Source organism: Eulemur rufifrons, chromosome 27, assembly GCF_041146395.1.
Source record: "Eulemur rufifrons isolate Redbay chromosome 27, OSU_ERuf_1, whole genome shotgun sequence".
In the NCBI taxonomy this organism is placed as follows: Eukaryota; Metazoa; Chordata; class Mammalia; order Primates; family Lemuridae; genus Eulemur; species Eulemur rufifrons.
This window is the reverse complement of record NC_091009.1, coordinates 21202300-21218462: the sequence shown is the minus strand read 5'-3', so window position 1 is coordinate 21218462 and position 16163 is coordinate 21202300. Positions and strand designations below refer to the sequence as shown.

General features: G+C 38.6%; 1 protein-coding gene across 1 annotated transcript in view; it reads right to left on the bottom strand.

The window, feature by feature from the left end:
- Nucleotides 1-16163, bottom strand: part of USH2A (usherin) — a 611994-nt gene that overhangs the window by 9968 nt on the left and 585863 nt on the right. Inside the window, exons 64-66 of the mRNA XM_069459264.1 lie at nucleotides 8498-8707; nucleotides 6421-6659; nucleotides 5420-5628 (exon numbers count right to left, since the gene is read on the bottom strand). Of these exons, the coding sequence (XP_069315365.1) occupies nucleotides 5420-5628; nucleotides 6421-6659; nucleotides 8498-8707 (658 nt within the window). The remainder of the gene's footprint in view (nucleotides 1-5419; nucleotides 5629-6420; nucleotides 6660-8497; nucleotides 8708-16163) is intronic.

Genomic DNA, 16163 nt, shown 5'->3' with positions numbered 1-16163 from the left:
TGGTGAATTATGTCCTTTTGGCACCCATTTATTTTTAAAGCTTTTTCTCGAACCGTTAGTTTGTTTTCTAAGATAGTTAAAAAGCCTTGCAAACAGCAATTCGAGTACAATAATTCATTGCCCTGACTAATCAATCAATAGCATGGTACATTAGTATATAATCAAGTTCAGGTCTCCTAAGTATTATATCAGGTATGGAAGCAACTTTGTGGGCATTTTACAGGCACATTCCCTTTTGATTTTTCAGTTCCTTATTAAAGTAAAACAAAACAAAAATCCTTAACTGGGGCTCATCTTCTAAATGAATAATTTTTGTAGAAACGAAGGAAAGGATAGCATATCATCTTGTCAAGTCAGAAGAGATTTATTTCATGAGATCTCATTTTCTTCAAAATAATCAATATATTTGTAAAAGCATTAAGATCCATGTATATACTAAATTGGCTTTAAAAAAAATAAAGGAGTGGGTGGTGGGAATAAATTGGATATAATTTTTTTTCTTTAAAAAATCCATCTGTTGCTGATATTAGGAAATATAACAAAATAAGGAATTATGCTTTTGTAATCATAGGAGTCAACCATAAAAGACATTTGAATCTTATCTTTCAAAGACATTTCCATAGAGTCATAACAAAAAATATTCTGCAAATACTAAAACGAGTTATCAAGCTATGTTTAAATTTCTATGCTTCTCTAACACGAATTCTAATATCACAATGGAATACACTATTATATTTGTCCATGGCTTTGTTAATTCAATATATTTCCACATTTCTCCTATCTCCTAACAGCACAAATAGAGAGAAGGTTTGTAAATAGTAAGAAAATAGAAAGATAGGAGGTCTTACTTGTCTTGCAGGATTTGGAGACCTTCCTGAAAAAAAAGAGTAAGCAACCAAAACAATCAGGAATAATGGGTTTATGTAACTTCCCCAAAGAAGACTGAGAAAATGGTAACAGTTACTGTGCTCCTAGCACTGGACATACTTTATCTCATTTAATCCTCCAAACAATCCTGGAAGGACTGGTTCCAATGTTTCAGGTAAGAAAACTAAGGTTCAGAGAGATCAACCATCCTGTCCAATGTCAATAGCTAGTAGGAGACTCAGGATCCGAACCCAGGCCTGCTTAACGCTGCCAAAGCCCACCTTGCTTTCTTATAATCAGTACAGTTATTTAAAGGAGCATAATTTACCAATGCTCTCTTTATGGGTGCTCTCCAGTGGTGTGCCGAAGCTGGCTCATCCCAATTGTTAAATATTCAGGAATTCCGTGAGTTGGTTGCTAAATTCAGCCATTAGTAAAAATTAAATTTTTGTATATAAACTTATATTAAAGCGAAGGTAATACATATGCACAATCTATAAGTTTTTCATTATTTTGACTACATTTTACTATTTTCTATGCAGCACTCGAGGTTACTTATATCCCTTGATGGTGGAAATATTATATAATGATAAGCGACTACCCATCTCTTCCCAACTCGTTCAGGGCTGTCATCTTGGTAAACTAGACATCAGTAATGGTAGGGCCATTTACACCATGGAAATTGGCAAGCACTTCAAATCCAGCCATTTTTCTCTCAAGAAGACCAGCTGTTAAACATTTACACCTCCCCTCCCTCTTCCACTGAAGGAGTAATTCAGGCTGCGGGGGCTGAATGTGTTGTTCTGCTTGTCCAGCCCCTTTGCTGTGTGTGTGTGTGTGTGTGTGTGCTCACGTCTATATAAAACTTCAAACGCTATTTTTAAATTATCTTCTGGTTTGTATTCTCTGATCCACATTTTCTTTCTCGGAGCGTGTGTAATGAGTTAAAAGTAGCATAAATGGTATTTAAAAATCCATATTCTAGCCAGTCATTTCTTGTATTTTCCCATTTCTGTGGATCCAGTAGTGGATTAAGAGAATCTTTTCTTCTTCAGTGCTAGTGTAGCTTTTTCAGCCGTTTCTCCCAACGTGAAAGAACAGAAAGGAAGGAAATCTTAAATCTGCTCACTTTGTTCTTCTAGTATAAGAGAAAAAAAAAAAATGTCTGCAAAAGCTAAGCCTCATGACTCAAAAGAGGACTGGTTATAACTTGTAAACCTCACAGAGCTGTTTTCTGGCCTTCTGCCCAGTACCCCCAACAAAACCTGGGAAAATTAGCAAAATTGGCTTATGGATATATTGTGAAGGAGAATGCAAAATCAGACAGCACACATTAACAATCGTTACATTTTGCTTTGATTGAAGTATGGGTGACACAGAACACTGATTGAGCAGTGCCAACAATACACACGCAAAGTCTTAGGTGCACTCACTCATTCATTAAGCCACGTTTATCGGGAACCTAAGACGTTGTGCCCTGTGCTGGGGATGGAAACTGAGGACCTGAGGACTAAAGGAGGCTCAACTGTAAGGGGACAGATGCAAGCGCTCTTTGGGGCTGTCCAGTGTTGCTGGCGATGAGATGTCTGTGAGGGGGCTGGGCATGGGGGTTTAGGTTTCAAAACAGAGGGCTTGGGGAGGAGGTGACCACTGGAGGTCAGCCTCAAACCTGGGCCTTGGAGTAGCTGAACCCACCTGCAGAGGGAGAAGGAAGAGGGAAGGGGAAGGAATAGGAGGAATGGGGAGAGGAGGGAAGAGGCAGGGAGAGAAAGTTTAGGATTGAGACTTGAACTTGGTTAGTGGAAGATCAACCAACAAAGTTGACTAAAAAGTAGAAGGGAAACCAGGAGACGCTTGTCATGAAAACCAGGGAAAACCACTTTCTGAAAAAGGATTGAAGGTTCAGTTGCATAGAAAGCTCCTGTAAAGTCAATAAGGTGACTCCTGAAGAAAAATGCCTCCTGGATATATATATCGATGCGGAGGTCAAGGGCAAATTTAGGAAGAGATTTGCATCCAGTGGCAGGAAGTTAAGGAGTAAGCGGGAAGGGAGAAAACGGGCAAAGTGTGTGTAGACCAGCGTTCAGAAAAGCTTTGCTGTGAGGGAGAGGAGAGTCCAGCAGTCACTGCAGGGGACATGGAGCTTGTTTGCTTTAGCATCAGAGAGACAGAAGCAGCTCTGAATCTACGTGTGACACACTGAAGATCAAGGAGGGAAAAGGAACGGTGTGATCTGTGGAGAAGGGGATGGTAGTGACAGCGTGGGAGGCAGATTTATTTCAGACAGAGGCAGAACCACCCCTTCCTTGTCGCTGACGGAGACAGTGCAGATGGAGGTGGGCTGTCTGGGGTGGGAAGGGGAGCAAGTGACCGACTGATGACTTCTCTTTTCCTGGTGAATTACAAGGCAAGAGTAGGCAGAGAATAAAGGGAGGAGGGTTGGCCAGGCTGTGGGCGTGCGGGGAGAAAGGGTGAGACACAGTGGGAGGTTTCAGGAGGCTGGAGGCGGTTTGAAACCTTGACTGCAGAGAGCAGGAAGTAAACTGACCAGGGACGCACAGCAGTACTGAGGGCGCTGCTGAGCAGTGACCAGGACTTCAGAGCATTAACTGTGCTTACTAGATGTGGAACTGGCCAAGCTACCTAAGGGTGGCCTTAGTTGAGGGCCACCTCAGGGAGCCACTGTCTGACCCCAGGAACCTCCAAAGTCTATGTGAATGGCATCCTGGAATCGTAGTGCATAGTTCATAGTCCGGCCTCAGTTTTCTCATCTGTACATTGGGAGAATGATAGTATTTATTTCACAGGTTTGTTGCAAGACTATTTGTAAAATGCTTATACAGTGCCAGGAACAAAAAGTCCTTTCTAAACGTGCCCTCATACTAACATCCTCGTGTGTTGTTGCTCAGACACATTAAGGTCCTCGTGTGAAACGATAGTCTTTAAATGAATGCATAGTTCTTACTTTTCAAATTGGTATCATACTCAATGCCGGATAGAGTATTTTAGGGAAGATCTGAACCTGATATAATCCTTCTGGAAAGCAAACATGAAATAAGTATCCAAAGCCTTAATATATTAAATATTTGATGCAGTAAATTCTATTTGTCAAAATTTAAGAAGATAATCAGACATTCAAACAAAGATTTGTTCACAAATGATTTTTCTCATCACATTCATTGAAGGGAAATACCAAAAACAACTGAAATGCCTACCAAACCAATTTATAGATGGAATATTACATAGCCATTAAATTTGGTGGCTAAAGAGTTTTTTTCAATGCTGTGGGAAATGCAAATTAAATAGTGTGAAATATGAAAAGCAGACTATGAAATTTTAATTATAGTATGATCTCAGCCATATAGTAAAAAATATGCATTGAAAAAGGATGAAAGGAATTGATTATGCCAAAATATAAGTAGGCGCTGTCTCTGGGTGGGCGGATTATAAGCAGGACTGGCTTCCTGGCCACATGAGCTGTGCACTCGCACAGGCTCCTCATGTAGAAGAGTCCTGGGCTTAGTCTGATGCTCTTCTGTTGCTATCTTGAAATTCTTAATAATTTTTGAACAAAGGGCTCCATATTTTCATTTTCCACTGGGCCCCATAAATTATGTAGCTGGTTCTGATAAATACTTATTTTATTCTTAATACTTTTTGTGTTTGCTGTTTTTAAACAATAGAAGTATATACTTTATAAAATCCGAAGAGATGTTATAGTCATGCATCTCATAATGACATTTTGGTCAACAAAACCCCATATACAATAGTGGTCCCATAAGATTATAATGAAGCTGCCCTGTACAGGTGGTCGGTCCACCTTTTATTTTCTATACCATATTTTTACCATAACTTTTCTATGTTTAGATGTGTTTGAATATGCAAACACTTGCCACTGTGTTACAGCGGCCTACGGTATTCAGTACAGTAACATGCTGTCCAGGTTTGTAGCCTAGGAGCCATAGGTGTGCAGTAGGCTACACCATCTAGGTTTGTGTAAGTGCACTCTATGATATTCGCAAGACGATTGCCCAGTGAGGCATTTCTGAGAACGTATCCTCAGCGTTAAGCGATGCATGACTGTATTTTATAGAAATGTTTGGAAGCCCCCAATTAATTAGTTGATCGCCCTTCTCTGTGCTCAATTGCTCTGCGGCTTTTTCTCATAGAACCATGTCTCAATGCTTTCTGGAAATACTAGGGATTCTGCCACATAATTTAAAGAAGGAAAGAAGTGGCAACATTTCTTTTAAAAATGCTCTATGGTGTTTGCTCATTTTCTTTCTTCCTATTCATTGTTTAACTTCCTCTGAATTGATTTTTACCCCATTGTGACATGAAAAATCTTCCTAAATTGGCCCTTGACTTCCATATTATTAAATCCAGAAGGCATTTTTCTCCAGCAGTCATCTTCATCGATGTTTCAGTAGCATTCAATGTAATTGGACACTCAACTCAATTCGTTTAAAAAAGTGGTTTCCCCTAGATTTTTCAGGACAAGCCTCTCCTGACTACCCTCCTACCTCTTACTGTAGCAGCCACTTGTACTCACTTTCTCTTTGGGTGCTGAAGCTGATCCATCCAGAAGCTGTGCTGCCCACCTCGTTGTAGGCCACCACTCTCAGCTCGTAGGTGGTGTAAGCCTGGAGACCCCCAAGGCTGGCTCTCTGCCCTGGTCCCGTGTACTTTGTCTCTGTTTGGCTGGGAGTGCAGGGCAGGGCTGACGCAGGAGAGCAAGCCACGTGGAGTTGGAGCTCGTAGCTAAAACAAGAATGAATACGCAGAGTGAAGACAAGCAATGGAATTAGCTTAACTTTCTCTTTAAAAACTGGATCTATTTCGTGAGAAGGTATTTTGTTTCCATCAAACTACAAGCTCTTTAAAATTTCCATTTGCAGGGAACTGCTCCCAGAAACACTTTAGTTAATGCTGTTGGAAATGAGCAGCAGATGTAACCGGAGAAAGGACAAGAAAAGTCACCATCTATCCACACACCACTGTTGACTCAGCAACTAGTAATCCTTGCTGGTAGAGATAAGATAATTTCTCTCTTTGAAGAGGTGAGTGATAGATTGTTCTCTGTTTAGAATAAAGAAAATCTTTTTTTCACCAGATGATTTTGAGTAAAGTAACTTGTTTGTTCTTTCCAACAATGGTTCACTACGACATTTTAAATTATGCTAAATAATTGAAACATAATTATGTATGTTTAGGGCAATTCGGGTTTAACTATGAGCTTCTGATGTTCTAGCCAAGGCCTATAGAATGAATGATTCAAGAGAACCCTGAGGACCATATTCTTTCAATGAATACAAAGACATCACCTTGTCTTTTTTTTATGTGATGATGATTATGTTGTTTACCTTTCTATCATTAGTTGATTTTATGATTTAAGTGCTTTGTAGGTGGCATTACCACTCTAATCAATTTATTTGTCTATTTTGCTATAGATATCTGTTCAAGAAGCAAGTCTGCCTTGGGAAGTGCTGGGTAGCTATATGTCTGTATGCACACCTTGTTCTAGTTTATTCATCCTTCTGCCTGAGCCATTACCTTTGAATGACACCATTGGGGAACAGGGGGGCACTCCACTGGAAGGAGGCTGTCCTCGAGGACAGCGCCTGGATCTGTGGTGAGGACAGTCCTGAGGGTGGAGCTGGATGAGTTCTCAGCTCAGCCGTTGGCCCCTTGCTGCAACAGTTGAAGCAGGTGCAGGCCTCGACCCCAATGGAGTAGGTAGTGAAGGGTCGTAGGCCATGAAGAGTCTGCTGGGTGGCCATGCCTTCGGACAGCTGGAGGGAGAGAGAGGACTAGATGAGACAGTGTCACAGGTCAAAGACAATTGGTAAATGTTATCAAGAACCCCACCTCATGTGAATAGAGCCCCATGCTAGGCACTCTGGGAGATGCAACATGGCCTTCAGCATAGCGTTTATCCTTAGGAAATTAGCAATCCAATCGGAGAGGCATGACTCCACAGTTGAAACATAGTTGAATAACATAACAGTTAAATAGCTAACATAGGAAGGGATACATAAAGTGATGTTTGAGATAGGACAGAAATCACTAGGCATAATATCATACATTATCTCATCTTAGAAAGGTATTAGAAAATGGCATAGAATGGAAAATATCAATCCAATTCTTTGACCCTCTGAAGATGCCTTTTCAAAAAAAAAAAACTGTATTTGAGTTACATTTCTAGCAAACATTCACCACGGTCCATATTCTGCCACAGTTACTTGCATTTAATTTCTGGGTCAAAGATGCCCTCAGATTTATATTAGAGTCAGTATAGGTATATTTAAAAGCTTGAAAGTCCATCTCTCCCTTGGAGGAAGTTGGGTTTTACAAAACATCGTAGCCTTCTCTCAATCATCTTTGTCAAAATATAAACTTTTTGGTTTATTTGGAGCAAACTTTTGACCTCGGTGTGGTTTTATTAAGTACTCTCGGAACCAGAAGAGTTCAGAAACTGGAAATTAATTTTCACATTGACATAAGTAATGCATAATTAAGAAGAGCTATCTGTTATTTTAAAAAAATGCATACAATGCACTCCAAATATAAATTATTTTAGTTTATTAATGTTATCATTTTATAAGCATGGATAATCAAGGGTTGATTGTATTTACATCATCTATATTTATTGAATAGGGAGCCCTGTGGAAAATATGCTAATATCCCTTTAACATTCCATCGGAGCCTTTCTTGTGTGTAAGTTACCTTACCTGGCACTCTGGCCTCAAGAGGATTTCTCCACACTTGCCCAAATTGCTCCCTAAATTGGTCTAAATAATTTATAACGTAATACCAGGATCTACACAATCTCTATTTGAGGATTGCATGAACAAAGCATTATAATCTCTACTTATTCATGAGAAAAGCGAAAGTGACACGAGCTGTACCACAGAGACAAGAGACTTCATCCTGCCAGCTGCTAGTCTCTTCCTTTTAATAGTGTAGAAACTGGTCTCCTTGATTCCTAACATCCCTTCCAGCAAGCGGCTTGGCTAACACACAGCGTGAGAGCTGATTTTCCCGAACAATCTCTGCCGTCTCCCCACGTGCCCCAATGTGTTAATAAACAGACAGTGGAGCCAGGGCTGCTCTGGCGGAGCTGTTCTGCTTTCTCTTCCAAAGAGCTAGAACTTCCTTGAATTCACCAGAAGAAAGACTGCAGTTTTCAATGTGTTATCGTGCAACTGTGCGTGTCAAAATGGGGATTCAGAGGATATTCTTTGCTTTATTGTGTCTTTTTCTATTAACATTTACACCACCAATAATGACCATTTGTTGACCCCTTCCTATATAAACCACCATCTTGTTAAGTGTTTGACCTATGTTTTCTCATTAAATGAAACCAATTTAATTTGATTTCTCTAAAGTCTTAGGTTTCTTGCATCTGTAGGGTATTTAATACCACCTTCAGCATTTCTCTCCTTGAGCATTTACATATTTTCTGTTTCTAACAGCATACTTTTTCTTTTCGAAGAGATTTTTGTACTAAGTTCACCAGAGAGCAATGGAGAACAGGATAAGAAAGAAGAATCAGGAAGAAAAAGCCAGGGCACCACAGGAATGATTTTGTAAAAATTAACCAGTCCTGGATTTTCACCCTGCTGCTCACCACCGTCTGGGCCCCGCTGGCGTTGCTGGAGAACAACCTGTAGAGACTGATGATTCCATTGGGCTTCACGGGGGCGCTGATGTTGACGACTGCTTGGGTAGAAGATACCGCATGGAACTTGGGGGCTCTGAGACCTTCTGGGGGGGCTGGTCCCGTTCTACACCACATCCAGCGACTGGGGGCTTTTCCTGCAGAATTCACTGCCCAGACCTCCAAAGAGAAATCAACAAGACTGGTCAAAACCAAAGTACCCCCAGGCTGAAAAAAAACCAAAACAAAACTGGCAAACAAAGGCATCTCAACACAACAGAAGGAGACAAACTTTGGTCTTGCAACTGCATAATCGCAAAGGAGAGCAGGCTCTTCCTCATTTATTTATAGTTTTTATTTTATGCTTTTTGCCTTTGACCCTGGGAACACAAAACGGGCTGTTTCGGATTTCAGAACCCAGCGAGGTTGATTTAAGCCTAATGAAAAAAAAACTGCTCATCTCTGTGTGCGAAATGGAGTGATTCTGTCAGCTTCTGCAAACCGGATAGATCTGCACACTACATAAAACTCAGCAATTCTTCAACACTGTCCCCACCAAATCTGCATGAAAATTAAATTTCCCTTCATCAAGGAGGGAATAAACATATGGAAGGATGTGTAATCTTATTTATCAAGAACCATTTGTATAATTAAACACGAATATCCTAAAAGGTTGCCTTAGGTCGTCATTTGCATGAGTAAGTAATTTGTAGAATGTCAGGTACAATAGACAGAGTAGATGGATGTGTGAGTGTATAGGGTTAAATTAGGCCCAATAATAGCCAACTACACAGTGATCAATCAGAATGATAGATCTAAATGGCAATACAAGAAGACTGCGTGCTTAGGAGTATTCCTTAGTAAGCTTTCATGGGAAAGTCTAACTTCAAGAAATTTTTTCCTCATTGAGTGTCTTCAACACTATATATTTTTACAAAATTTACCCCTGAGCTTTTAAAGACAAGTCTGGAAAACTTATTTGATTCTATAGTATACACATCTCAGGTATTCGGTGTTAAAAACACATGCAGAATGTTCACAATATGAGATATGTAGAAAAAACTGTCAGAGAGCAGTTTGTAGTGAGAATTTTGTTTTGTTTTTGTTTGTTTTGCTTTTACATGAATAGTATCTCCAGGAGCTGAAACATTAGAGAGATTTTCAGTAGTTAGGGCAACTCCTATCAGGGTTAGTATACTTTTTTTTTTTTTTTTTCTTTTTTCTTTGGCAGATTCCTTTGTAAAAGTAAAATTTCTGAGGTTGAATTGTCTTCGGGTTGCTGTCAAATGCAAATCTCTAGCCCCTTGCCGATAGGATCGCCAGGAACCTCATTTTTTAAAAGAGACAAGTAACCTACATACATAGATAAACCTGCTCTTTTTTAGAGCTCAGATACATACTCTCGTCATTTGCATAATAATCGTTCACACTTGTATAAACTCTACATTTTACAAAGCACTTTAACTTATGTTAGCTTGCTTATTCCTTCCACTGCCAACCTTGGAAGTTGACTGGAGAAGGTATTATTAGCCCCCTTTTAAAGGTGAGGAAATTGAGGCTCAGAAAATGTCACTATCTTGTTCAAGGTGACAGAAGTTACAAGGGCTGAAACTGGAATTCTGTTCTCCAGTGTGCTTTCCAATAAACGAGTGTTTTTGATTCTGTATGCCATCCACAGGCACACATAAGATAGTCAGGATCACATAAATTAAATGATGTGGACATAGACAAATGCCTGCAATTCTGGATTAGGTAAGGTCTCTTAACTTGCAAGAACGGATGACACGTGCAAGTTGTCTCAGTCTTTAGGGTAGGGAGGGTAGGTGAAGGAGGTTACTGACGAAGAGGTTGGAGGGGTCCCCAGCTCCTCAATCTGCTCCAGAACAACCTCTTATACTACAAATACCTTTTCTGGTGGTGGTGGGGAGGACACCTATTATCACACAATGAGTGACAAGATTTGAAAAATCAGTGTTCTTGGGACAGGGATGCAAAATAAGGTGCAAATATTGGTACCAATTTTTTTCTTCCAAGAGTGGGATTTTGGTTGGTAATTTAAGGGCATGTAGAATTTTAATCAGGGCTATAATGGATGGGGAAGAAAATGAGGAAGAAAGTGCAACTAGCTATAATAAAAGAAAAATCCAACAAGTTGCCAATTACTGAACACCAGTAGCAGATAGCAGTAGTGCAGGCATTTAGTGTTAAAAGAAAATGTCATAAAATAAGTATAAGACATAGCAAATACTCAGCACAGTTCTGGCTCTGGTTATGAACATTAACTTTTCTTTCATTTTCAATGTAAATATAGAACCATAAATACCCTTAAAGCTATTTAATGGTGGTGTTGCAGATAGTACTAAACCTCAGGCCTTCCTATCTTGCATCAGCTTTTATTAGGTGGAGTCCCGTTTTTAAAATATAATTTAATCCATGGTATTTTAAAACACTTTTGGGCTTAATATTATGATGATTTGCTATATTTCTTTATACATATATTTCTTTGGAAATATTGTCTTCTAAAAACTAGACAATACAAAATTTCCTATCACTAACTGGGAACATACATAGGATCTTTTGTCTTTGACAGGAGTCCTTTATAATACTTTACTCTTTTTCTTAGACTTTCTTTTTAGTATTCAATCAATTTGAGATCAAAATAGCATTCATATAAATCAACACGCTTATGCAAAGCAGGATCAGCCTATTTACATGAGCTGCTATGAAAATGAAAACAGTCAAAATGAAGAGAAAGCTGGCTGAGATAATGAAGCCCTATGAATTTCACAAAACTTGTACCACAAGGCAGTGTCTCTGTGATGCTAAACCACCAGACGCAAAGGAAAACAGACCCTGTGAATAAGATTCTTTCCTTTGTCTCTTTCTGTCTGTCTGTCTGTGTCTCTGTTGAGGTAAAAAATTCCTTTACCCAAAATATCAACATGGATTTTTGTCTATGCCCAGCTTAACAAGACATAAAAGAACTGGAGTATAGTGCAGGGTTCAAAATAAAAATACTAATAGCTTATGCTTGTGATTTCTACTGACAAACAGTGCCCCAAGATTTGGATCTGTCTTTATAGGGTGAAGGTAAGAAGCAGCAGAAATCTTGCAGGGGAAATTTTAGGCAATATGTTTTGATCTTTCAGTTTTAATGAATCAATTTAAAAATCAAGAAATGGAGTATCTTGTGAACAGACACAGAGTTGCCTTCTTTCTTTCTATCTAATCTACCTACCTACCTACCTTTTGCTTAACTGATAAGCTGCTCCATCTGGTTTGTATCCCAAGATTCTCTCACATGATCATTTGGTACATAAGCATAGTATGTGGGCTTCTTATAGAAAGAAAGGGTCATTACTGGGGTAGAGAAAGAAGACTTGTGAATTCCATGGCCAAGAAGGGGGGAAAAAAGGTAAGGATACTCTTCATCTTTGATTTATTCAGAATATCTTTATACCTACAGCATTTAAACTGAACATACTTATTCTTTTATAATTAAAAAAATGAATGATGATTAAAGTTACCATGGAAACACTTACATTATTTGAGTTTGGCGAACACTTGTGCATGTGTATGAGTGTGTACACACACAATTAGGACTGTAAGGTTTAGGAGCTTGCCAATGAAGAGCTGTTAAAAATGAGAACAAGTTAGGACTGACCAAGTTGGGTTGTTTTCTTCTTTAAGGTTTCTACTGTAATCATAGAAAGAGTGCAAGATGTTACAGAAAACATAGATTAACTATTTTTAATAAGTATAAAATAACTAAAATTGTTTAACCATAAATTCTGTAATTAACCAGCAAAATGGTAGATTAATATGTCAATTTTCAATGGAATTTGTTTTCAATGTAATATATATTTTAATCTAACTAGTGACTATTTCTGTCTTTATACTTGTCCAGGAAAAAAATGAAATTGTTCTTTTATTTACTCTTTCTCTCCCAAAGGACTAATTACTGTATTTTGCCTTAAAAAATTTTAATTACGTGAAGTGTCAACATCTGCCACTAAGCTGCCATAATCACATTGGCGTGAACACAATGAATTTAATCAATTGTCCCCTTTTGAAAATTGCCTCTTGAAGATCATCTTTGAGAGCAGTCTTTGTCGAAATATGTTCCTTAGCCATGATCATCAAAGTCATTTTGGGTACCTGTATCAGAATTTCTGGTGAGAAGACCTTGGAGCCTGCCTTTTCAATGTAATTCCATGTGGTTCTTGTGCCCAATGTTGTTTGAGAAATAGGAAGGGCTATTCTTTGTAGAACCAGGTACAAAATCTAGGCACTATGCATTTTCCATTTCTATTCATGTTATGTTTATTTATAATTATACTTGCCTTGCCTTTGTCACTACTTTCAGTCATTCAGATAAACACAAACTGTATCTCTTTGAGTATGTTACAGTTGCAATAATCATCATAGAGTTAATTGTTGTGTTTTTCACAGTTCCAAAGAGAACCAGATTCACTAACTTTGCGAAACCATCACTTGCCTCTTAGTTTTCACTTCAGGTGTAAATTTCTTGAAGCCTTGATATTTCTGGAACTTGCTGGGTCTATTTTTTCCTTACAGCCCAGATGAACATTATTTTAAATGCTCCCAATTCCTCTCAACCCAATATTTCTCCTTCTAATTTTATTCTAGGAGGAAAGCAAGAATTTGTGAATAGAAGCATTGTAGTAATTTTTGAAAAGAGAAAGAGAAGGAACCCCCACTCTGCAGAGGACAGGAGAAGGGGAGACGTAGAGGAAGTTATTCCAGAGTGGTGGCCCTTGGTACTGTTACCTTAACGCACTAGTTATTCTTGAACACAATTCCCACCCTTAACTGCAAAGTGGTTTTCACTTTCATAATTTCTCTCACTCAATGGCTCCTCTTTTTCTGAAATAAGCTTCCTTAGGACTGTTACTTTCCAAGTATAGTCTTAAAGTGCAATTGTTAAGGTATTTATCAAGGGGATTCTTGACATGTTTTTTCCTTTATCTTAAGAAAAACCTCTTAATTGTGAAAATATTTTATGACTCTTTTGGCTGAGGAAATGCTACACATCTTGTTAAAGCAAGGGAATATACTTTGTGATGTTCTGCATAGTGTCAATATCCAGCTGCTGTTCATGTGGCTTTGTCCTTGCTATCATTTTCCATATAAAACTAGAATACAGGAATAACCCAATTCAGCCAGTGACCTTTTAGGAAAACCCAATCTGTTGACTCCTAATGTATGTGATGGTGACTGTCCTTGTCCTGAGAGCAGTTTGAGATTTTGCTCTTTATCTAGACTGTTTATTACGTATAGCTGTTAACTCTCAGAGGATTAAGAGATGGAGGGATTTCTGAGCTCTCTCCAACATCTATGATATTGTATAATGTGCTTCTTTGTGGAATAATGATCATTTTTGATTAAAAAAAGCATTTCAACAATTCTGAGGGCAAATTTATACCAAGCGGCACTAAGGAAACAACATCATTGTTTATAAAAACTGGAGAATGTGAACATATTTCTGTGACAATTCACGTCAGAAATAAGCAAAAGTCCAACATAAATAGCCATGCCAGTAATTAATGAGTAAACAGGTTGCATGTTAACAGGCAAACAATTATTTGTTTCCTAGGGGCATGTAATGAGATTGTTATCACGTTCCCATGAGAGGGACAAATAGATATTAAAAAGGTCCTTCCAATACCTGTATTGGCTAAGGCCAACAGCTAATTCAATAGATTCGATCAAAATCACTACTTCTTTCACCGCCCCTGATTTATGACTTTGGCTGTAGTTAGTCATCACTCATTGCAGTTTGCTCTCCAGTGCTCATAAATTATGCCTCATAAATAAAAAGATACAATCAAGGAAATCATATCAATTCATCTACAACCTTGGAGTATATTTTCCCATGGCGCTCACGCTAATGCCTTCTTAAAGGGTAGCTTGTCGTAGGTTTTGAATATGTTGGAAATATTAGAATAGCAATACGCCAAAATAGGCTTTGCCAGAATTGTGGTTAAAGAGACTCATGGCTAAAAAGAGAAGGCAATAAATCTGAAATTGCATGATTACAAGATTATTCTATTTCATGCGCAGCCCTACAGGCTCTAGTCATAAAAGAATAACTTGCTGAAAAGCTCTATGCAGTTATCTATTTAACTATCTACCTATCTGATTTTCTTTCATCATCAAATGAACGTTTTTCAGCAGCCCTGTTTGCATGGTACTTTGCTGGATGCATTATAGACACACTTTTACAGACACGGTGCCTGTATTCTAGGTTCCTTTCATCTACAACACTTTGGATCAGGCAAGATGGAACATGATTTTAATTGAATTCTGGGACCCAGGGGAAGATGGGTACAGTAGGACGTTGTCTTCCCTTCTACTGGCACTTTTGAAATTCAGAGATGTGAAGCCACTGAAGAAATTACAAGGCATTTCCTTTGCTAGAAATGGGGTGTATTCTGTCACTACTGCTTAGTATACTGCCTTGTCTTTGGAGTCGCTCAATAAATATGACTATGGCTCTCTTCTAATATCTGAGGAAGGGAAAAGTGGCCTAAATATTAGTGGGAAATACTAAAATTGCCTTAATTCACTTTTAATAACAATCGTAATAATGAAAATTTGGAATTTATCACGTGCTACTTTTTATTGCTCATATCTGCTCTCCCCGAAAGAAAACAGGAACCCACCCAGCTCCACCTGGCTTTCTTGGAGGATACACAATAGTAGTTATTGGGTTTGTGAGCACTTACTCTTTTATAAGTATATTATATGTACTAATTTCATCCTCCCAACAATCCTATATGGTTTTTGGTATTATTATCCCCACTTTACACATGAGAAAACTGAGGAATGGAAAAGTTTATGCAACTTGGTAAGTGGGAAGGCTGGTCTTCCAATACATGTATATATTCTGATGTAAAAGTCCAAACTCTTTACACCTTTCTATATAAGGTCATTGAAGAAAGGCCTGGACATACCTTCCCAGTGTCGCGTTGCTGCTCTGGGCCTGTCATAGAGCCCTGGATGGTCTGGCTTTATCTGCAGAGAGCAGTCCCAAAGTGAGACACTGGAAATTATCATAAACATGGTGGCCTTCATTCCTGCTGCCACCTACCATGCTTTGAATAACAGTGAATATCACACAGAAGCAAGTACTACTCACATATTTTCCACAATGCTCAAACCATATGCAAATGTGCTTAAATTCCATTATGTTCACTAAAATAATAACTATACCCTAACAGATATAGTATTGGCAAATATATACTTTCTCCACAGTAAGTTGCTGGAGGAAACTAAGATCACAGTCACCAATTATGATTAACATTTCCAGGAATGATAGATAGTAAACCAGGTAAGAATATTTGTCATCCATGAATTCAACAGATATTGATTGAGTCAACTGTATGTGCCAGACACTGTTCCATGAGCTGGAGATACACCTTGGTTTTTTCTCTTACTCTGTCACTGGGGCTAGAGTGCAGTGGTTTAATCAAGGGATCCTGCTGCCTCAGCCTCCCAACTAGCTAGGACTATAGGCACGTGCCATCATGCTATAACTTGCCAAGTCATTCAGATTCCTGATTATGCAGAAGAAATACCACCACCTACCTCATAGGACTATTCTAAGACTTAC